The sequence below is a fragment of the Calonectris borealis genome, chromosome 10 (genome assembly GCF_964195595.1).
Source record: "Calonectris borealis chromosome 10, bCalBor7.hap1.2, whole genome shotgun sequence".
In the NCBI taxonomy this organism is placed as follows: Eukaryota; Metazoa; Chordata; class Aves; order Procellariiformes; family Procellariidae; genus Calonectris; species Calonectris borealis.
This window is the reverse complement of record NC_134321.1, coordinates 20,726,400-20,751,232: the sequence shown is the minus strand read 5'-3', so window position 1 is coordinate 20,751,232 and position 24,833 is coordinate 20,726,400. Positions and strand designations below refer to the sequence as shown.

General features: G+C 36.9%; 1 protein-coding gene across 2 annotated transcripts in view; it reads right to left on the bottom strand.

Moving 5' to 3' along the window:
- IARS1 (isoleucyl-tRNA synthetase 1) overlaps window positions 1-24,833 on the bottom strand; it is a 107,784-nt gene that overhangs the window by 45,242 nt on the left and 37,709 nt on the right. For both annotated transcript variants that reach the window (XM_075159340.1, XM_075159341.1), the window contains 4 exons: window positions 22,568-22,666; window positions 10,917-11,043; window positions 5,909-5,982; window positions 5,357-5,551 (listed from right to left, as the gene is read on the bottom strand). In XM_075159340.1, coding sequence (XP_075015441.1) covers window positions 5,357-5,551; window positions 5,909-5,982; window positions 10,917-11,043; window positions 22,568-22,666 — 495 coding nt within the window. The remainder of the gene's footprint in view (window positions 1-5,356; window positions 5,552-5,908; window positions 5,983-10,916; window positions 11,044-22,567; window positions 22,667-24,833) is intronic.

Here is a 24,833-nt window from a genome sequence, read left to right as displayed (position 1 = left end):
CTAGCTGGTTAAATTAGCCATCACTAGAAAATATGAGAATGCAGGCGTCCCCCACAACAAAGGGCAGTAGGGGGTTCCCCCGCTCCATGTGATGTGTTTACAACACCTTACAGACTATCTAGGACACTTAAGAAATCAGTGTTGGAGCAAGCAAAGGCACCTATTGTTCAATATGTCGATATATGATTATATCTGAGAAATTAAGTGGAGGTGCAAGATTATGTGATAATTTCATACTCAAGAGTCAGAACCTTCACCAAAGGAGGTATCTATAAGTTTCTGTAACTGCACTGCTGGTAATTACTTCTAAGAAAATAACAGGAGGGTGGGCAACGGTTTTCCTGGTTAAAAATTAGTATCACACTGACAATTGCTTAGCAACCTTAAAACAGCAGATGATTATACAAAAGCTAATTGATTTAGAATAAGGCACAGGAGGTTATGCCTCAGAACTATACATTTGCGTGAAGATTTAGTAGAGAAACACTTTAGTGGGGGGGGGGAGGGGAAGGTCCATCTGTATATTCCAAAGTAGTTTTTATCAAAAAGCTGCCTATAATTGCAAAAGCATTATTCTGACACTTGAGGGTCCAAAGCTCTGTAAAGGTTGCTATATGCATTACTGCATTTATTAAGTGGCTTACATGACAACTCTGATGCTTATCTCTCAGGCTTTTAAATCTCAAAATCACCTCAATTCACACTGCAGGATACAAATTCTCTTTATTAAATTGCATTGTGATTTCCTGAATTTTAACCAACACTCCTCCACCTGCACACAAACACATGCACTCAAAATCCCCATCTTCATTTCTAACTTTAAGAAAACCCCTAAACACAAACATCCGAGCATTTACTCAGATGATCGACACCTCATGCCTACAAGACTGACAGTTCATTACAAACACAGCAGTACTTCTTTAGTATTTAATATGAAGGTACCTTATTGACAAACTCCCATCACTTTCTGCAAACAGTTCTCACATACAGCACGTGCGTTTCCAATTAAAAAGAACAAAGCAGAACCAACAAGAAGAGATTTCAATACTGCTTGTATTAGGAAAATTGTACAGATGGTCCGTGGGCACTGAAAAAATACATCCAGGAACTTTTCACAAATTTTATGCTATTTACATTGTCAAACCTGATGAGCCTCAGCAGTGAGGTACCTTAGTTGATGACAGTTACAAGACTGTCTTTGAGATCCTGTGATCCACTGGTTTACATGCCATTCTGACATAACTCTTCTCACTCTTTCTCAGATTATCCTTTTAAAAAAAAATTCACCTCATTCACTCTGAATATTTTAAAGAAGTGTCTCTCTGCACCTTATTTTTTAAATATTTTGTCCACAGACACATTTGTTTCTGACAACTTCCTCGACTTATCTCTGCAACTTCATCTTCCATTCACCAAATCTCAGTCTGCTTCTAGTCATGTCCTTGCAGATACATAGCTGTCCGCCAAAACAATAGTAAAAGAAACCTGAACACCACAGAGACAGAAGTCCACTTTGTTCTTCTTCCCTCCTCTTCCACTCCCCCCAAAAGGGAGAAAGGGAAGAAAGCATTCCTTCCCTGCTTACTCCTTTTTTGAACAATTGTGGGTAGATTCATAATCCTGTGGTTCATGCCAAAAATCTTCAGCCATGAATTTGCTGTAGGCCACCACATTCTGACCATGACTATAAATCTTGTGGCATCTCCCTATATACAATCAGAGATAGAGCCTTTCCTACCAATCTGTCCAGACTGCAAGTGTTGCAACCCAACTACTATAAGATTTTTTTCCTTTGGCCATAACAAATATAATTCAGCTCTTTCTCATATCTGTGCAGAAAGTCATCAAAAAGATTACTCTCCTAGCTCATCACCTTGGTCACATTAATTTTCCCCTTGTCTCCCTTGACTTTCTTCCCTTCTCTATTGAGTCAAACAGAAGCCACCTGACCTCCACCTCCTGAGCCCTTCACCACCTACCAGTCCTCACTTCACATCAGCTGCAGTCTCTGACCTGACACAAAATCAATCTTCATCCTAAATCTTAACACTTTATACAGAATGCTTCAAATAAAAAAATCACATACTGTGCTCTTAACACTTCAGAACTCACCAGCTTGTTGTCCACTTAGGCCTAGTATGATACTAGCAGAAAGATACATGTGTCTTCTCTTCAAAATATCCTTATTTTTAACAAGACTTAGGAAAAGGTAACTAAAAGCCTAGCAGTTTTAGAATGAGAACCCTTCTTAAGAACAGCCTGAGACAGCTTTACCTTTTACCAAAAATACCCACCACCTCACATCTTTGATTCCTTCTTTCTTTCACAAAACAAAAGTGCTCTTTTGCAAATCACAGAACACTAGCTGTTATCAAAGCACCAGCTTATTAACAGACACGAGCACTGTGGGAAAGGTATAAGCATCATGTATTGAGGCAAGTGTTTTGATATTCCACCCACAAACAGATGAGACAGACTTGGCTATGGTGAAGACTTACAGTAACTCTTATGCCGAAGTTAAAAACAAAAAGCAGTCTACTCCAGATTGTAATGTGAAAGTCTCCATTTGCACATTGCCTACAGCACACAACACAAGTGTGTGGGCTCAAACCCAAGCACAGCAAGTGTACGGCTGCAACCACAGTCACCGCTGGCATTAGCATCAGCTTGGACTTCTCTTGTTATTTTTCCAGGGCCAATCTTCAGTTGAATTAATGAGATGATTCAGTTCAGCCTACTAAGGAAAGGCAAAGAAGCCGCTTATCCACAGGTAACATTTACTACTTAAAAAAGAAAAGAACGTTATAAACTGGAAACATGATAGCGGATCTGGATGTTGCACTGCACTCATGTTTAGATTAATATGATACTATAAAAAGGCCTACTTGTGTAAAAATTACAAATGCATTCTTTAATGGCACTAGAGAGCTTCATTGGACGCGTATGAGATCAGACTTATCTTTTAATCTGTCATGTCTCCCACACATGCTTCAAAGGATAGCACTAGAAGAAACTCTGCAGTAAGCGTGTGTGACACATACTAATCCACTGTGACATCCCAATCTCAAACAGCTAAACCCTGAAACCTCAAATTTATCATTCCTCCTGTATTTTTACTGGAATTGTAACTACCAGGAATAGATTTTGTATCCACATAAAAATCCCAAACCATTTTTAATTCTGTTGAACTTTTACAATTCAGTAGCTCCCTTGCACAGTGTAAGCATGATTACATGTTGTCAAATTTTTTAATTTTGTTTTCATTTTTTGGCATCTAAATTACAATAAATGCCCTTTTATCTTTACAAAAGGTAGAAGGGAGAAAATTCGTTTCTGACTGTGCCTTTTGCATGCATTTTATATGTCTTTATCACGTGCTCCTTTTTTTGCCTCATTTCTTAAAAAAAAAAAAACCAGAGTTTTCTAATTTTTTTCCAGATAGAAAGAAAAAATAAAAAAAAGAGGGAAAACTAAGTTTTTAATTCTCCTTTCGTGGGCATAATGAACAATGCTGCAGAAAGACTAATACATGGAATCACTAGTATTACAACCTTTCAAGCTCCATTCCTTCTTCATTCTAACACTGTACTGGCCTCCCCCAGTCCCCAAAGCACAGCTGCTGCAGAGTAAGCAGTTTTTCTCCCAGATAAACAAAACCTATCACTTTTCTTCAAGATGAAACAGGTATTATTTAAATATAATATAGCATATAACATTCCATGTTATATTTAATATTTCCTAAACTAGCATTTGTCAAATTAACAGTGCTGTACCCACATGCTATATGCAATAGTAAAGAAAAAGTAAATGAAGAAACGTAGGGTTCACTGTATATACTGATCCAACACTGCTTGAAGAGCAGCAAGCACAAAATAGCGACCTGCAAATGAGAACAGTATGTCCCTCTACTGCTGGGTTTCATGCTACTCAACAGGACTTAGTTGTATACTAACACTGAAAAGCACCATGACTAATATGTTGTGATATACCATTGTGGAGAGCACAAAGTTAAAGATGAACACAAACAGATGGCCTAACAAAGACTACTTTTGGAAGGAAAAAAAGAAAAAAAAAAAAAATCACCATACATGTAAGAGGCCAGTTTTAACGAAGTTCATCAGGTTGCCCTAATTCTGACCTATGTGAAGTACTGCTTTGAGGACCCATTACAAACATTATACGTAGCACTAACTAGGTAAGCTGCAGCTATATTCTGAAAAGTATTTAATGTGCCATGAAGAGTCCATGTTTCACTAAGTGAGACTTCAGTGGTCCCTCCCTAACTGCCAAACTTGCAAATGTAACTTCTGTTTCGAGGACCTAGATAATTTTTCGCATCACAAGTAAGGAGTTGCAAAGTGAAGACGCCTTTCTCTGTATTCATGAAACTTAGTTTTATTTAGCATCATGCCTCAGATGTTTCCTTGCACAAGCCTCCTGGCTTTGAGAGTATGTATAAACCTTGCTCTCAACTTCACAAACAGGCAAAAGCCCACCTCTTACTGCTCTGTTTGGGTTGGTTGGTTTGTTGGGGGAGTAGAGAAGTGGGCAAAGGGAGGTGTCAACTATGCTCCAGAGGAATTTAGTTTAACTCTAATAACTCAAGTTACTGGATGGAAGAGTTCTACTTGTACATAGTCAAATGTACTAATCTAGAAAACACAGAAATTCATCTTAAAAAATCTGTCAGTTTTCACAGCCAGCCTCAAACTTCAAAAATAGAATAAACACTTAAAAATGCCAAAACTAAAACTGTATGTATGCATGTATGTATGATAACATTACCCAGAGAAAATCTGAGATTAGAGAAAAGTTTTCATCAATGATTGAAAAGCATTTATTCAGAGAGGAATCAAATAAGCAGATGAAGTTTACAGTTACAAAATTTGATTTTTTTAAACTATAAGATCTTTACAACATAAGGTTTGACTTAATTTGGTTTTTCCCCACTCATATAAACCCAAAATGCAAATTTAATCTAGGGAGCAAAAATTACTAGCCTATACATTGGCTTGAAATCCTCAAAAAAAGTACTTCCATTTCAACTAACTCAATTGCTGTTTTGTTTCTAGTAGATAACTCAAGTTCTATGATAATTCAGCTGCTGAGCTTCTTCATTACCAGGCCAAAGATCTGCCCTATTACCTAACGATGTTTTTGACAAGAGCCAGGAAGATTGCTTGCTAACATGTCGCCTTTCTGCAACATTTGTGTCAGCAAGCTTTAGAATATCGTGCTTTTACTGAAGAAAAAAAAAAAATCATACACTTATCTATACAACATTAAAGGATCATCCAGATGTAATAGTGTTAGACGCAGGGCAATAATATCACATAATAAAGTGGCAGAAAATTACCATCCTCGGGTTTGGTCAATGCCTTCAGCAATGAAGTCAGCAGGGAAAGCATCTTCAAGCTCTTTTTTATTTTCAAATGGATAATGGACTTGTGCATATGGCATGCTTCCACTCTCAAACCAGCAATCAAAAACTTCAGGGACCCGGTGCAGTAAGCCCTTGCCACAGCGTGAAGGGATAGTTAGGTGATCAATACTACGGGAAAGAAAAAGATTGACAAATTCTAAATCAAAACAAGAATTAGCACAAAAAGTTAACCTTATGCTTGCACATTAGGTATGACAGAAGTTTTGGTTTTAATTTTAATGATTCTTCAAAACGGTCAGCATTTCCTTTGACAATTTTTATAATTTAAAGCTATTTTAGAGATTTTTTTGTATTAACAGTGTCCAAGACAGAAGAAAAGAAAATTTATACATGTTAATCGCAAGTCCTCTTACTATTTTTCTATTTTCCCCAAATCTGTTTCCCAGGCTTTGGGCAAAGAAAACCAATTTTTTTTATGTCTGCTCAACTATTTTTAAGAACTAGTTAACATTCCCTGTGACCGACCTTTCTCGATGGAGATCAGTGACTTTTACTCCAGACAGCTCTTCCAATTCCGCCATTGAACCAATACAAACTACCTGTAAGAGACACTCAAGAAATTTAGCCAATTATTTTTACCAGTACCAATTTTTTTTAACGTTAGACAGGAGACTTGTAGGTCAGCCAGTATCTTCTAAAGTAGCTGATATAGCTGAAAAACCAACAAAAATTTTGGACAAGGTTCCCTTCTTCAATCTAACAAAGCAGCAAATGATGTTAGAGACCACTGCCCTGACTTAATACTTCATGTCAGAATAATTGGAGACTTTGAAGAACAAGCATGTTGTCAGATATCAAAAAAGGTTTTGTTGTTTGGGGGGTTTTTTTGTTTGTTTGGGGGTTTTGGGGGGTTTTTTGGGGTTTGCTTTTTGTTGTTTGTTTGTTTGTTTTCAAACAACCCACAACACAATCACCTCTGAAAATTAAATGATCCTGACTTTTATACCGATAGGAGTTTCAGATTCCAGGTTCCTCTTCTGAAGCGAAGGTTAGCAACTAAATTGCTCATAATTGAGTACAAGTGTTTCATCCCAGGTACACTAAACTGTTCATATTAATCCATCTTATTTAAAGTGAAAAAAAAGTGTCACAGTTACAAAGTGGTTGTTAAGAAAGATACAGACTTTCCTTGTTTTTATTGCATCAACACACTACTATCTAAGAAAAAAGCAAAACGTTTCGGCAATAGACTTGCATCAACATCATAAAACGTTGATGAAACAAATGATTCTGAAAAACTATGTAGGAGAAAAGGAGAAAAGCAAAGTTTTCTCTGCTTTACGTTTTAATCAAGTTTCACCCTCCCAGAGCCCTGTGGCCCTCTCTCACCTGGCAGGATTCACGAGCCACAAGCTGCAGTACAGGTCTGGATTTTGGAGATCCAGTCCCACATGCTATCAGTCCAGTTTAGAATTGCCATGGAAAAAACTGGGTTTTGACAGGTCTGACAGGGAAGAAGTTAAATGTACCAACATAAAGAAGCTGTAAGTAGGCTAGGCATTTTTCACATAAGACAACTTTCTAACTTGCTCTTAGGATACAATAAGTCAGAGTACTGCTCAACTCCTATAGCTATTAAATATATGCATACGTATACACGCAGAAGTTGTGACTAACCAAAAGGTTTTGGTGTATGTAATTCCAAAAAACCTGTTATGAATTACAGAGAAGACAGAAACTCAGTCTGATTTGGTTTTTAAGCCATGATTTTCCTAGTCTGATTCAACTGCTGATCTGCATTACTAATCACCATCTTTTATTGCTAAAGTACTTTTGAAATGTAATTTTTTCATTACTTAACTATTTGTCTTATTTTTCTATAGGAAGTGAAGCGTTACAATGATTACAATAGTCAAGTACAACAGTCTGCAGTTTGCATAGCAAACCACACCAGGGGATTGATCCCAGCTAAAAATACGCCTTTATCAACAAACTAATTTTAATCAAGATCTGTTCTTCATTCACCATGTGGCCCCATAAGCAATCGTACAAGCTCAAGTGCGCAGGCAGCAGGTGCTTAGTTCAGTACTGCTGGCAGAAGAAAAGGTTTTAGTAGCAGCATGGGTAAAAAATACCCTTGGATACACTGATTACTTCATCTTTGCTAGCCTTAATATTTGAACATATTTTCACACTTTGGTCTGGGTTACAAGCTGCTGGGTTAAAAGTTGTTGCTTTTTGAACCAAGCATTTCAATACTCAAGGAAGATTCTGAATATTGGATGCATCTGCAGAACTGCACCCAGTAGAACCTATTCATAGAAGAAATAACCCCAAGTCCACATGAAAAATCCAACAACCACCAGAGGAACGCAGATATCACCATACTGAATGAGACTGCCTCTGTCCAAGTCAGAAGGATAGAGCTACTCCAAAGGTAGCTCATTAGATGCTTGAAGGAAAGAGAACAATACAGCAAGTAGATGCTAATCAAATCCAATCCCTCATTAGGCCGCACCCAATCGTTTCTGCAAGGAACAAACTGGTTTATGATCTCAAATCAAAGCTATGGCTTCGGATACATTTCTTCAACAGCAATGTCTACTTTAGTAGCCTGGCCCCTTTCCCTACCAGTCACTTGTTCCTCCTCCATTTTATTTTTCAGCCACATCAACTACAAACCCAGCTATATCAACATTTAATAGCGGACAGCAAAGACTGAAACACAGAGGCTGGAACTGAGGGCTGTTCAACCCTTTTTCAGCATCACTGAGACCTAATGTGAAATCAGAGGTCAAGGTTTAATGCTTCTAGCAAAATGAACATTAGCATTATATCCAGGATTATCCATGTAGATAGGAAGAATAAAGCCATCCAGCAGTATTCGTGGACCTCAATGTTCCTGTGGCATAGTTCTGCAGTCCCTATTAAGTAAAAGTGTTTGATTCTGTTAAGTACCTATAATTGAAGAATGAGGAATGTTCATAGAAAGAAAAAAGTCCATGCACTGTATATCAGCAAGACATTCTGGGATCTTTAGAAAGCATCTTCTAAATAATAATTACTAAACGAAATGACTACTAAGGTCAGCTAGAAGTGGCATTCTTAATGCAGCCTCAAAGACAACTGGAAACAGACTAAAGAAGTTCCCTCACCCTTCAGGAGAGCACAGCCAGAGCGCTCTTGTTCCAAATCTGTTACGCAAGACTGGGTGTACCGAAACCAGTGGAGGGTTAATAGTTTACGTGAGTGACAAGCCACGAAACAATCAGAGAATTTCTGTAACATCACCGAATATCTAATACTATAATTTGTATGCAAGTCCTATAAAATTAACCTATGTCCGCTTTGTCAACTTGGGTGCTATATTAAAGAAATTTATTATCTATTCCAAATGAGATGTGTTCCTCCACTGAGGAAATCATTGAGATTTGAGAGCTTAAAATGATAAACTGTCTGCAAAAATGTAGTAATAAACACAAGCTTCAAAATTTAACTTCCATTACGCGTCTCTACCTGATAATTATACTAAAATGAAAGTAAAATAAAAGCTAAAATAAAACTGTGGGAAACCAGATATTAATTTGTAATAAAATTCTCTTTAATACCAATTAATTCACCTTATTGTATATTAAATAAGGAACCGTTATTACTTCTCCAGGATTTAATATGCACCGTATAATTGCACGCGACAAAGTGTTCTTTTGAGAACAAGACATGAAGAGGAAGCTCTGCAATCTCATGGCACTAGACTGCAGTAAAACTGAAGACAGGAAATTTTGCGTGAATATTATTTCTATATGAGAGCAAATGTCACTTATGCCTTAAGTTCCACATCAATTCCAATAGTATTTAGTTTTTAAGCTATATCCCACATGAATAAAAAGAGAGAGTGAATATTTTAAAAACCTTAACTTGAAATTTAGCATGGTCCAGAAGCCATACTCAGCTATTGAAACATGACATTCAGACTCTAGAGTAAACAGAAGTGTATAACATCTACAGATAAAAATAATAGATCTGTTGGTATTTCTATCATTATTCAGAACACCAAGCCCTGAGGAATATTTGCAGCTAATTTCAAAGGAAAGGTCAATCTTCCAAGCTAGACATCATATTGTTATTAAAAACAAACAAATCAAACCTAAAAAAGAAAAAAATCTGTACACACAGGAATACAGACATTGGGAGACTGGACAGAAAACAAAATATTATTACAGGCAAGGAGTGGGAGTAATGTAACCTTTACACAATCTTTTTCAGCTCTAGAATGAAGTCTTGAAATACTTTAGCACAAAACAAAGCCTTTTCTCTATCTAAAAACAAGGGACTTAAACTTTAGTTTGAAGACTGACAGTTTATACCTAAAAATTTTGAATAAATGTTAAAAATTAACTATTATATGAGAGACAGAAACACTTGGTTTGTCAGTAATTTACAAACACGCTTATAGCATAAATAGAATTCAAATGCCAAGGCTGTCTTAGATACTTAAATCGTAATTGCAAGGAGTAACTCCCTCCCTCCCGCAATATCTCCCTGCCTATCAGCAAGATTTCCAACAAAGAGGAAATAAAATATGCTTTATGGTGCACATCTAAGCAATAGGGCAGTTTAAGACAACAAAATACTTTTCTGGCATATGTTTTCTTATTTGAGGTCTTCCACGTCCAAAGTGAAAATTAAAACTTTTTCAAATCAAGGGAGATAAAAACAAAGGCTTGGGATGCTGCCATCAGTATTTACCTTCCATGGACATCCTGACTAACCATCCTGATTAGCATTTCCTATTTCCAGCATAAGGAAGGACTTATTGTGTCTAAATGGAACTAACCCACACAGGAAAAAAAAATTTATCTTCAGAAACAGTTTTAAAACTTAGTGTTTTGATACTTAGAAAACAGCAGTCATCAAAACTGTGTAAAGTACTCACTTGTGCAGTTAGCTTTATGCTACCAACTGCACAGTACCTTACAACTTCAAAAAACTCATTTCTAGTATTCCCATTATACACTTTCATCATTCCACTAGATTCACATTTGTACAGTCTGTTACTTACACATTTGTAGCACTACAAATATATATTTTCACTGTTCTAACATGGTGGACTTGCTTTTATGCCTTCAGCAATTCATTTGGCTTGAAGTAACCGTGCATCAGAAGTTCAAAAACAGACTGAAAGAACTGAGTGAAGAAAAAAAAAAATCTCGTCCTTGCCATTTTCTCACTGCATTTGTTATTTCCATTAGATTTATTATCACTGCAAATTCTTCCAGGAGAGGTAAGATTAATTCTAATACAAAAACAAGAAAAATTGCTTGCAGTTTTCAAGCAAAAGCAAAGAAAACATGTATGGGCACGCAAATGCATGCATACATATGCATATATCTATCACCTATTATACATATACTGTTAAGACATTAACAGAACTTAAGACTGCAGCAGCTGAAGAGGTAACAGCCTATCAAAACAAGCAAACAACATATACAGATACGCTTTTCTGTCAACTGAAAACCTTTGTTTTCTTACTCACCTCTTCAAAATCGTCACTGACCCACAGAGGGATGGGTGTTCCCCAGTACCGGTTTCTAGATATAGCCCAATCTCTTGCGTCCTTAAGCCAGTTCCCAAAACGCTTCTCCCTTACAAAATCTGGAACCCTGTTCCGAAAGTAAGAAAAGCATTCTTTTATCACTACATTCCACTTAAAAGAAAGCTAGTAAGAATGGTTATATTTTATTTCATCCACAAAACAAGTTGATTTCAGCACATTGCATGAATTGGAGTACATTCATATTTCGGCACTGGCTATTGCAAGGCCTATAGACTTGCTGCCAAAAACGTAAGACCATTTCTTCTGCCTTTCTTTGATCGTCAAGTACGCTACAGAAGTGAAAAATACCATGTTTATTTTACTCTAAAATAACTCAGTAAAAATATGTGTAACATACAATATATTCATTAAGGATGAAACAATGTCCAAAAATCCTCAAGGTAGTCCAACATTGGAGGATTATGACTAAGGGTGGATAACAATACTACTGCTCTATTTTACATACAGAAAAAAATACCAGTTACTGATTTTGGTGCTGAATAAAATTACAAAGTTTCAAAAGCCTGGAGTAATAGCATCAAAAGGCACCTTGCATTATGCATGGCCATCCAGGTATCTGCACGTTACCTTTAGGCTTGGAGAGTAAAGAAATCCCAGGTTGATATATCCTACAAAAAAGCCTTTTCATGCTATTTATCATCTCCACTTCTAATTCTCCGATTAAAAAACAAAACCACCACTCCCGCCAAACACAAAATCATATCAGTGCTTGCTAAAAACTCATCTTGAGCACTAATGGGCTCTGAGGGTGTTAAAGACAAATTTTCATCATATGGGAGTGTCCTGGAGCTCAAAGGTTTACATCAGAATCTGATGCCTAGCAAGTTTCCTGGATATGCTAAATGGCCTGATGGTTTGATTAGGAACCAATTGTTTTCTCTTACGATGTAAACAAATAATTAACTATTTATACAATGATTATATAGCAGATAAGGAAAAGCAATGGGCTTTGAGGTCAACAATATACCCCCTTCATGCCTAAAGGTACATTTAAAAAGACTAACCTCAAATGAAACGGATAGGAAGAAGAAACTTAAGACTGTGTCATAGATGCACAGAGCTGTGAATGAACAGTTAACAATAATACAAATAACTCTAGAATTGAGTTATTGAGCAAACCATGGCAAGTTTTTCCGGGTTTGTTTTTCCAGTGTAACTAGCAGGGACCCTCAGGTATGAGCTGGATTTAGAGATCTAGAGTTTCTAAAGAAAGGAACAGCCAAACTGCAGAAAACATATGGTCTCTCCTTCCTTTTCTTTTTGAAGCTCTTGGTCCTCCATCAAATATTTTTTGAAGAAGAACGATTTTTAATCACGGATCAGCCCCAAGAGTTACAAAAATGAAAGAATCCTTTAGAGGAAAAATTAAAGGAATGCGTTCACGTGACGCACTAAGGTAGGATTTGGCCCAGCAGCAGGAGACTGATGAAATAAGTGTGAGCATCCCTCAAAAAAATCTACTGATGAAAATGAAAGCTACTGCCTTTTGAAAGTTAGCTACTGCCTTTTGAAAGTTTTACCCATGACAATGCCATGTGGAGATCTGAAGACTTCTCGATGCCAATGTTGTCTCAGGTGGATAAAAACTACCACTAAAAGACTCACTAAATATCAGCCTGGAGTTCCACAGCTTCACTAGTCATTTCTAGGTTTACTTTCAGCTGCAAAGCTATCTTCTGTAAAGAAGATTTCTTAAACAAAAATGTCATATAAAAAAATTTTTAAACAAACTCAGTGACTAATGTTTCACATGACATCTGTATACCTGCTTTGAAATTTAGAAACGAATACAGGCTTTCGCAATTTGTTTTAGAGTGGGACTCATTACTTTTTGTGGTGACCTTAAGAGACCCTGTCTCTAAACACAAGTGGAAACTGTACAAAGATCATTAGCATTTGGCTAACATTCCACTAATGTGGAAAACTTCTCTTTACATCACTCCTAAACTAGTTTCCATTTTTCAGAAGTTGTTAGACACTGATTAGCTGAAATTATTAGTCCCATTTAACGTAGCTAGAGGCTGAAACAATCCCCCAATGAACATTAAAATGCTGAGAGTTTCAACTCTGCCTCCTCAAAACATGCATGAAAAATTAATTTTATCCCCAAAGTGGACATTAACCACAGAAAATGTATGTGGTGTGATCTCTCTCTCTCTCTCTCTGAGCTATGAAAGCATATAATTTACCTCTTCTGGTAAAATTGTCTGACCCTGCTGCCAGTTTTTAGCAGAACATAAAACACAAACCACTTCATCTACCATGAACCACATTTGCAACAATGATTTGCAGGCACTTTAGAGGTACAACACAGAAATAACACTGACACAGCTATCAAATAAAATAAAAAGAGCCTGTGTCCCAAACACATTTTGAGCCCATCGCTCAATGAAAGCGTTACTTAAAACAATTGGTTCTTACCACCACACCGATGCTGCCCGTACATGCTACCCAGATACCGAACAGCGGATACAGCCTCCAACTGGGAACAAGCTACAGGAGTTCTGGCTGCAGCAGAGAACAGCCTTGCCAGTCACGCAGTTCTTCAAGACTACAGTCTGTTCATTTTATTTAGTCTCACTAGATATAGCTACAGATATCTCAGTCTGACACTTCTGACTTACCTACATAACATAAGAAAAAAAAAATTTAAAAAGAAGAAAAATCTATTTAAATATTTCACTAGGCTGGGAAGACAGAACAGAGTATTCTCAACAATGTTGTTACTAACACCTAATCATTATGTTACACCAACTCCAGGTTAGTGTTTCTATAGGGTTTTTTCCATTTCTTTTTAATCCTCTTCTCTTACGTATTTCCGTGGTATACTTCTCTTGTTAAATTTTAATTTTAACAAAGATAACATCCTGCCACAAGTATATATTATTAAAGGAAACATTTTTTACTCTTCCATCTACAGAAAGCAACGATTTCTTAAATTTGCAGAAAGATTGTTTGTTTTCCTCAACTAAGGAGACTGAGGGCAGCCTGAGGAATGCCGCTCTCCGGTGAATTCTGCTCCCTTTTCTCCTGTGCAGTAACTGAAGAAACTTGGCCTCACCCTGAGCCTACGCTATACCGTGTTTAATCTATCAGCCCACAGTCTTCCTCGTAATTCCCAGTTAATTTTTCCATCTCTATTCCCAAGTACATTGCAAACAGAATTGTGACTTTGGTAAGACCGCGATAAAACCATGAATGACTACTGACACTGGTCCTTAACTTCCAGGAAATTTTGGGGTGTGTTAAACACCACTTACCTAAACCCGAAAGCTGAAACAGTCCCCTGAAAGTTAACGGCTGCACAATTTGCCAAAGTACAAACACTGAACCCTCCCGTGCATCAAAACTGTCCTCACAGCATAGATACTTAGGAAGCTTTAGAAAGAATGAAGAGACAAAAACAAAAGCAAGGCCACCCACATAAATATTCCTATTTTACAACACAGATATATGGAAAGAGCCCTTTCCCATATGCTAATATGCATGGTTTTCATATATAATTAGGTATCTGTCACAAACCCCCTTCAGCTTGAAAGCACAGATTTCAGTTTTATGCTGGTGACGCCACTGAATTTCCAGCTGGGTACGGCAAGCAAGGTGACTAGTGCTACAGCCCGTTTAGAGCAACCCACCGCTAACGGCACTGAACAGATTCAGATCTCGGAAAAGGTCAAGCTCCAGCATCAAATAGTTCCACGAGTTTGCAACTGAAATCAAAGCAGCGACTTCTCTCCTAATGCAATCCTGCTGCAGCTCCTAAAACTGTGCTGTTAGAAACAGGTTTTTTTATTTCCCACTGCTCTACAATTTGTGTTGGTTTTGACCTTCAAATTTCCCTGCAAAATGACACAGATAGGATTTCGTACTTCTTTTGCAAACATTTAAGCAAGGTTAAGGAGACTGCTGTCTCAGCAGGTCGTGAAACTCTTGATTCATGCCTGTAGAATAGTGTGGGATAATAGCTATTTCTACTTCCTTGGCACCCAGCATAGTGCACTAAATAAACTTCAGGATGCAGACATTTCAGCAGTTGAGAAGTTCAGGGAACTGAACTCCACACCACAAAGGAATAAATATAAATTTGTCAAATCATAAATTAGAAAGATTTTGCATGAAAGTACATCTGTTTCAACCTGTTTGAATGCTAATTTCTGTCTTACTCTCCTCACATCAAAACTATCTTAACAAGTTAGAGATGATGAAAATTATTAACCTGCTCCAAATTTGTATGTCCATTTTTGACCGTTTGTTCCTATTTTGGAAGCAGATTTGGGGTTTTGCTAAATTCATGCCTTGCTAAGTCCTCTGCACAGTGAACTCCCACATCCTTTCTTGGTAGCTACTCATTTTCTTAGTGTCTAAACTAAAAACTCCATTTGACAAGCAAAAAAACCCCCATGAAGAGCAAAACAAAATCCAGTCTTTTAACAACATTTATTAGCTTATCACAGCAGAAAGCATTTTCTTTGCCTTCAAAGTCTATGTACTACCCAGCATCCAAGTCACACAAGCAAAGTGGGCATGGATTTGAAAATAGCAAATTAGGGACCATCTTCAATCCCAGAGCATGAATGCATGCGCTAACAGTAAGTTACCATGGCTGCTGATCCAGTGACTTCTCATCACCAATTAATACCTGAGGAACAGCATCAATTAAATTAATGTATCTGCTTTGACTCGTCTCCAGAAATGTACAGAATGTAAAAAAAAAAAAAATCTAAATTACTACATAACCCAGAAGGCAACTTATTAAAAGGATTAAGACATCTGTTCCTTTTCTGTACGTATATTTTGAAGTATCATGCTCATAACACAATTGCAAATACTGAATTCAACTTATTATTCCATTTCAGAGCTCAGATGTGCTCTGTGTGACTCGGTGATTCGGCTCACCTTGCCCCAGTCCCAGGCTACAGGAACTCTGTCTCAAAGCAGTACCATCCCTCTTTTCTGTAAACACAACCATCACTGCTGAAATAAACAGCTGTCAAATATTGCCACTGCAGAAGCCTCATATGTTTTATCATCAATTTACCATTAAAAGCTGTTTAAGATGTTACATTAAGATATACTAATCCTTTCTCACTCTTCATCATTCTTCTCATGAGCTAATTTTATTCATTACATTCTTCGAAAAACCACAGCAATTTTATGTATTGGATAAGATTTACTTCATAATTACTCACTGAAGGAAGCCCTTAGCTTATGAATTATTTGAAAAACAGTCCCATAGGGGTTAGACTATAAAGTTGATAAACAAAACACTACCTTAGATAGAGTGAATTAGGAAATCTAATACCAGATTAGCACCCAACATCTGATATGTTTGGTTCTGAGAAGATGGTCCCAGATCTATCCTTTCATTTGGCAAGCTGGTAACTTTTTAAGCAACACCTGAAATCAGGAATCACTTATCTGTCTGGCAAGGAGGAAGTTTTTCTTCCAGAAGATAGCTGAATTGCAACAGCAAAACCAAAGCTGATTAAGTAGTTATCCTATGTCATTTAACTACATATGTACGGATTTATTTAAATTCATAATTAACAGCTATTTTTTTTGTTTTAGGTGTGGAATTTGCTTTTCTTTTTAAACATTAACCCATCCTTAGAAGACAAAGTTAAATTCCATTATGTTAATTTACTCTAATAACAAGCCTCCTTCAACATGCCCTCAAATTGATTTTTAATGGTTTTTAATTCAAGGAGATAAAATAAGCAACTACTCATGCCCTTTTGACACTTTAATTAGCGCCAATCTATATCATGGACCTAATTAAACATCGTGGGAGGCAGGAGGGAGGAAAGGGGAAGAGAGAGGAAAGGTCAGCTGTTTGCAAAGCACACAGAATTTCCACTGCAGCAGAATCCTTCTCCTCCAATTCATGAAAGCTTGTTAGAATGGTGCACAACCACATACCCCACATGAGTTCGGGTTGTCTCCACCACTGCAAGAGAGTTTTCTGCTTATATGCAGCTTACATTTGCTAAATGAATAGTGCTTTCCGTCAGTTTGATATAGCAATGTTTTTCTTCACTCTTTTATCCTGGTTCCCATAGCAACAAACACTTTAGCGTGAGACTGCAATGCTGCTGCAGACTGCATCACAACCCTGCCGTCAGCAGCATACAGCTGCTTGACAAGTCAAGATTAACTGAAGCCATAACCTCACCTCCAATTTTGTGATACTCTTATAATAAAAAATTCTGCTATATTTTGTCTGTATGACCCAGACACCATGCTAATTGCTATTAAAATTTTTAATCCTACCAATAATGGCAAAAATCCCTGCAACCTGAAACCAGTGAAAAATGAAGCTTTCACTTTTCTTCTTTCTGCATAGTTTCCTTTGGAATATTCTAACATTTATAGTTACAAAGTACTTTTAAACAGCATTACCACTTAGGATTCATTTCACTTTATATATAAAAATATGTTTGCAGTCCTATAAAGGTGGCACACATTCAACATACTGCACATGCAGACAGATTCACCAGCTGCCTAAGAACATGGTACTATGATTGCTTAGTGAACTGACATTTGGAGTCTTTATTTAGAAAGGTATTACTTGAACCAAACAACAACCTTTTGATGACCATTCACTGGGACTGAAAAGACACCTCCTGTATTCATGACATAACTGGCAATCTCTGCTCAAGAGGCTTTGAGAGGAAACAGCAAAATTAGGACACAGCAGAACACAGCCATCAAAATCAACTGGAACAAGCCTCAAAATTCACTTCTAATTCTCAACTACATCTGATAACAGCCAATAATAAAATCTTCTGACTTACGCTGCTCTAAATTAGACAAACGCAAGGCTAACCCTGCAGCATTTTTTTTTTTTCACCTCCTACTGTAGACAATGACACTAGTTTGAAGTTTTCCTCGGGAAATGTTGCCATCTAGTGACTGCACATTGCTATACACATCACAATCACTACTAGAGAGAAGAGCCAATTTGTATTCACGTTTCCTAAGAGAAGTGTAATCGATGATTCAAAAAAGAAGAGTTACAATTGCATGGTCATATTAAAAAAAAAAAAATACGGGAGGGTGGGAAGGAATCGCCACACACACACAAGATGCATTTAAAACTGTTCAGATAAAATGTATTTATTAATGTTAACAAATGTATTTATTAATGCTAGAAAAGAAAATATCCCATGAGACATCCTAAAAAAAAGAAAAAGGAGGAAAACAAGGGACTCAGTAACTGATTTTCCTCCATTGTGCTACAATTCTGTTATGACTTAAAATTCTGTTGCCCCTGCTACAGACTCAGATTTCTCATCTGCACAAAAATTACAAATTTAGTAGAACAAACATTAGCTTTATATTGTAGATGGGCTCGACAGCCTATCTTCTGCACACCCTACCAGCCTTAGGGTTTATGGTACAAGACAGGCATAATTTGTGATCAAATCACACCTTCCAAAGGTGGGAGACAGTTTGCTGTTCAGCAAAGAAGGCGGCTGGTCGAAGATTAGAAAAACCACGATCAAAAGTTTCTCAAAAGATTAATGTGTTTGATTGACACATGTGAAAACACTTTGGTTTTAGGGTGCTCATACAGGAACAGCAGGAAATGTGTGCCAAATTCACACTTTGTAAACCAGGAAATTCAATTCTAGCAAAAAGGCCTATCAGACGTGTTCCGTGTGGTATTTTCAATAAGAACTAACAGTTTAAGTGATGAAGTCAAAAAAAGGATACCTTCAACTAAGGACCCATACGTCAAGCACTTTATTACAATGCTTGAATTTTTCAACGCCTAGAAGATGCAAGAACAAAAGGCTTGGCTTCTTTCAAGTCCCTTACTGTCTTCCGTCACTGCTTTCCTTCCACTGATGCTCATTTTTCCACTATACCAAATACTGTACATCTTACGTAAACAGAGTCAGAACTGTGCAGTAGTCTCTAACATTAGAAACTTGTGAACAGTTAGAGGTAAATCTTTCGGGAGTTACTGAAGTAGAACTTTAAGCAAGGCAAGTTTTTAAAAAATAAAAATAAAACAGAGTTCAAAGCTGATATTTAAATACAAACTACACAGTCTACAGAAAATTTTCTATCGAACCTGCAAGTATAAAAATATTACATACACTGCCAGAAGTGTGAGCTACAATAGTTCAGAAACATAAGTATAAATTGCACTAATTTACTCTTTAAAATAACTTACAAATTTGTAATTTATACCAACTTTGAACTCTGTGATGACAGGAATTAGTCCTGTGATGACAGGAATTAGCCCTATAGTATACAACAGAATCTAAGGTGTCATCGTTTAGTTGCTTATCTGTGGTTACGTAAGAAACGCTCCTTCAACAAATCATTCTATAAGACAATAGTTACAACAAACAATTAAGGCTGAAATCCAGACCGCTTACACCGGGACTCATCTTTGGTGCTGCACCTAACTCTCCCTATCGACATAACAGGAAATCAAGGTCTGACAGCCTGAATGGTACAGGAGCTGAACTTGCCCCTCTTTAGCTCAAGTACCACGGTAATAGGTTGTCTGAATATGAATACCCTTTTTTTTTAAATTTAAACTTTTTTAAAAATAATATCTTCTGCCAGTTGTGTGGTAAAGAGAACATTCAGTAATGGACCTTGGATTAAAGGCTGAAACAGCCTTTTAAATACTGTTCCAATTTTGCATTTTCAGCAACATCCAACACAAGTTTCTTCCCACTCTGATCAGAATAAGGTTGGGAGAAAGTAAAGAGGGTTTTCTGGTTTCCAATTTTACAAAAATGCTGGCACATTACTTATGTAATCATTCTTGAAAGCTATAGTTAGGTTCATTTTGAAAAATGAAGACAGTTGCTGGCTTTAAATTTTGAATAACTATGGTTTTATCAGTAGGCTAATTCATTAAAAAACTAATTAGAAATGCAATCAGGTTGCAAAGTTTGTCCAACTATGTTTAATCTATTTCATCAAAAAGGATATCTATAAAGAGTGCAGCTATTCTTAAGGGACAATATACCTATCAGTCATTTATAGGAATAAAAAAAGCAATGCAGTCAAACTCATTTTGCAAAGGTTAATATAGTCTGAAAAGCATTTATCCCCAATTTTCTCATTTTCAGGACATGCTGAAGCCCCAGAGAATCCAAAAATAAATTTTTAAAAAGCTAGGTATTATTCCTGTGACACTTTCAGAGATCAAGTCTCTAAAATCAAAAAAGTAGGTTTTGGGAAGGATGGAGTTCCCAAAATTTAAATAAATGAAGAAGTTAGATCCCAAACAAAACTAACATTAGTGAAGAACATAGGAAGAAAACCTTAAAAATAATGCCTTTTTCTTTTAAAAAGCTAGATTTTAAAAGCCATCTTTATGTAACAAAAGCCATCTAGTATTCAAACTAGTAATTATGAAGTCACATACTGGAAATATATATTAATCATTTAGTGATAATACAGCTCTACTCGTGACCATATTCTCTACAAAAAGATTCTCAAAAACTTTAAGACCGTACTGTTTTGAAAGGAATCTTGAGGAATCAGTTTTATGGTCAATTACAGAATTATTCTGAGACTCAAGAATTACCTAAAGGACAAACAGTTACTTTAAGTACATTGAATTTTGCCAATTAATACAATTGCCTGGTCTTCCCACCCAACCTTTGCAACGGCAGCGCTCACATTCTGTTCCACTTGTATCCCCACTACTCAACACTTAGAGAAAGCACCACTTCAAACCCAAATATGTAGATGAGGTAGGGTTCAAACTGTTTACTAATTCTTATTAATGTCTCCTGGATGAGTGGAGGTCACTTCTCAGTTTCTTCTTGAAGCTTTGCTTCTGGAAAAGCAAAACCATCCCAACCATTCAAACACTTCCTTAATAGGATCATTACATTTTTCTTACGTTCATGTGAAAATTAAGTATGCAGGTTTACTGTCAGTCATCAAAAGAGTAAAAGCATCTTGAGAAAGCTAATTAAAGCTAAGAACAAACACTTTCACCCCCTCTCCAGCTTATTTTTCCCCAAAAGAAGGATCACAGTATGTTCTGTTATGGAAAACAGAAAGCAACTTACTAATCTGTAAAATCTTCTTACATACCCAGACTGGGCATGTGCTTATTAGCAAGCCAACGCTGCGGCATTTTTGGACAGTCTGTATCATGGATCACTAATTTTTCCTGCATATTTCAATATTTACAGTGCTTGTACCACGTAAGCAGTTATGCAAAAGCTGCTCATGGAGAATTTAATTGCTAACTACTGTCCATGATAAAATGCAGCATAAGCTGTAATTATTCACTGAAAGTTGAGTCACCTCCTTTAACACCATTTCAGTTGCTGAGCAGAGACACACGGAGTGAAATCCCAACTCTCCTACAGTCCTCATACGGAAAGACTGAACGACAACTGAAATGGCACACAGTACAACTGAATGAGGCTGTAACCTCCACATTATCCCCACCTGGTCTCAACTTCCCAGGCACAAGTTATTTATGAGAGGAGAAGAAATAACAATCCAGGTTATGGAGATGAAGAAGATAGGGTCCTTTTGTTACTAACACACCATAAACTCACAATTGACTCTCAAAATGGCTACCATCACCAATAGTTCCCTCTTACTGCTAATTTAATAGTGCATTTAAATTATCCAAAACTTATCTGTTGTCTTCTACATATATTTCACACACGTATTTTTCACATTCACTATATACATATAAAGATTTAGTTTTTGCCACTAGTAGAAAATTTTTATTTAAACCTCTGAAACTGAGGTTACTTATAACTATTACACAAGCTAGGGCAGTTGGGTTGGCTTTTTTGTGGGTCTTGTGCAGGGAAGGTGGGTTTGGGGGGAGGGGGTGTTGGTTTGTTTTGGTTTGGGTTTGGTGTTTTTTTTTTTTCTTCAGATGCACCTATGACAAAGTATCAACCTTACCTGTAATAACTACATGAAAAGAAAAAAAAATTATCTAAAAATTAGTATGATTTGGAACAATAAATACCCAGAGTTTAGCTACCTAAATTCTTGTCTTTAGTGGACCCTTTTGGGAGGCTTCACTGTGCACTTCCATGCTTCTGCAGGTTGATTTTCCTTTGCAGTTTCTCTCATGCTGAATTTCTTAGGATCATATAATGTGACTTGAGGATATTTTTAATGATCCTGTAATGTATTTCACTGTAAATTATTAGTATGTATTCAATCTTACTTACACACTAGAATATATTTCTCATTGGGATTTTACACAAGCAAAGAATGCCTTCTGGACACAAGAAAGGAATAGTGTGCAAACATGTTCAAGCACTGGGCTGATATGCAATTCAGCAGGTTGTATCTGTTTATACCAGGAAGGCTATCCCGTTGCTCTACCAGTCTGAGGCACGTTTGTGAAGCCCGAGATAAAACACTATTTAAAACTGGTTACCAGCCCCATTCCAGTAACATTGGCTCAGAAAGACAGAATGGAAATATGAAGTTAAGTTACCACACTAACAGTGAAATAGAACTTTGTAGAGTTCTGGCACACACACCCCCCCACCTGCTACACACCCAAACCTGGGCAAAGGAAAAAAAAAATATGCAGGAGACATTACCAGTAGCACTGGGCATTATTCTCCAGTAGCTTCTCCACCATGTGCTCCACTCTTACAAACCAGCTTGGCACAGCTTTGTATATCAACGGAGTATCTGACCTGTAGAGGGAAGGTGATGGGGAAGGGTGCAAAACAAACAAAAACATTTTCAGTGCTACATTATTTATAAAATACTCTTTAAAATGTATTTTTGCACATGGCAGTCGCCTTTCCACAGACTGAGTTCATTGCTGTTCCTGAAATATTATCACAGTTACAAAGGTTGGGTTTTGTTTTGTTTTTTTAAATTACGCAGTTACACTTACGTGAGCTACTATCTTAAAATCAAATCCTAAAAAAAAATTTTTTACAAAGCCTTCAAACTCAGCAATTCAAGTAATTTGTAGAGCAAGAGAAATCATGGGAAGATTCAAACAATAATTGAATTTGAAATTTATGTTCCTACGGAGTACAATAATATGAACTTCAGTAAGTATTAAAATGAGTCATATTTAAGTCTTCCACTTTAGCTCATTCTGTATTTTTTTTATGTGTACATCAATCTGAAAAGCCAGAAAGCATTATGCTCTGTTTTTACTATCTGTATTTAAAAGAATAATAATAAATCATAAAGATGAAGTAACAGTACCCAGGGCTAACTAGAAGAATATCCCATTCCAGGAGGAGAAGAGAGAGACCCAGATAAACACATAAAAGTAAGAAGTTATCTAGACATCTTAATATATTCCTTACTTCAACATTCAAATAAAGTCATACGAAACCCATATATGGTGGGAACAGATTCAGAACTTGGGAGTGCTTAGAAATGGGAACACTACAGGGCAGAGCGTACAGACTGATAACTTCCCTAAATTACCTAGTAAAATTAGTATCTCTAAGCATCTGACTGCACCATGTCTCAACCTGGTCTCGTATTTGTCAGTTCCATAATACAACTGCTTAAGATCTTGAGAGATTGTTCAAGTAGCATGCATCCATCTAAAGGATCCGGTAATCAAACAGTGGGTAAAAATCATTATAGGAGAGTTCAGACATTTCTAAACTTTCACATCCATCCCATCATTCCAACTTGAAAAGGGAGACTGAGCCCTAGGGGATGGAATCAGTCTATGGGTACAGAGCAGCTTCAACAATATGGGACAAGAAGCTCATTCTCCCTTCATATCAGTCCACCCCATAAAATGTTTCTTAAAACATTACTTTTGTTTAAGTCACTTTGCCTCAGAACTTGGAAATACACTTGCTCAACAATAATTCGCAAGCAAAGACCCTGAGAAACTACCATTACCTCCTACATGCAGTCGTTCTTGTAAACGACCCATCTTAAAAGTTTAACTCATTTTACTTATATCCATAGCAAGGACTCGTTTGAAGTGCACAAACTACTGGCGATTATGATGTAAGTTAAAATTGCTACTGTGGAAGCACTTCCTAAACGTACACCTGCCTGACCAACAAAAGAAAAAACCCACAGCAAAGGTTGTTCAAATCCAAAAAAACTGCACTCGTGTTGCATAAAGCCCAATAATAAAAACCACATGACTTCTCTTATTACTGTATTTTAGAAGATATTTCCTTTTAACTAAGCAATACATTTCAATCTGTATTTTTTAAGAGTTAAAGTATCTATAACCTTATAGGAAATGGTAAAAGCTCAAAGCAATAATAAGGTAGTAGTGTTCTAGCTATTAAATGCAAACATGCTAGGCTTGGAAGTTCTGCTTCTCAAATTTAAGTCCTAACACCTAAAAAAGGGAACAGTTCAGTTAACTCCTCACACAGCAGCAAGATCACAGTAAAAAAAAGAGAGTATTCTGCAAGCTACAAGGTACTCCAGCAGTATTTTAGTTTCAATGAGCATGTTGTTTCAGATGTGCTGAAGAATGATGAATTGCCATCAGATGTAAGATCTTGAGTTACTGGAAACAAGGAGAATAAAACCTGATAATAACAGTTTCTCACATGGTCTTAACATATTGCAAAAAGAATGCTGGGACAATAAACTGGTACCCAACCTCTCTCAGGAGTAAGCAGCTGACGGATGGGGCTGACGGAAGTCAAGCTTTAGTGCAAAAGTAGCTTCAGACACAAAGGATTTATGAAAGAGACAAGGAGATGAAACCGTGATAATTTCCCAGGCTTTCAACTTAACACTGTAACTTTATAATACCTGATAACCATTCCAAAGCACCCACAGAGCACTGTTTCCACCTACATGAAGGTAGTAAGAAATGGGAGATGGCACTGTTTCCCTGAATATTTTCTT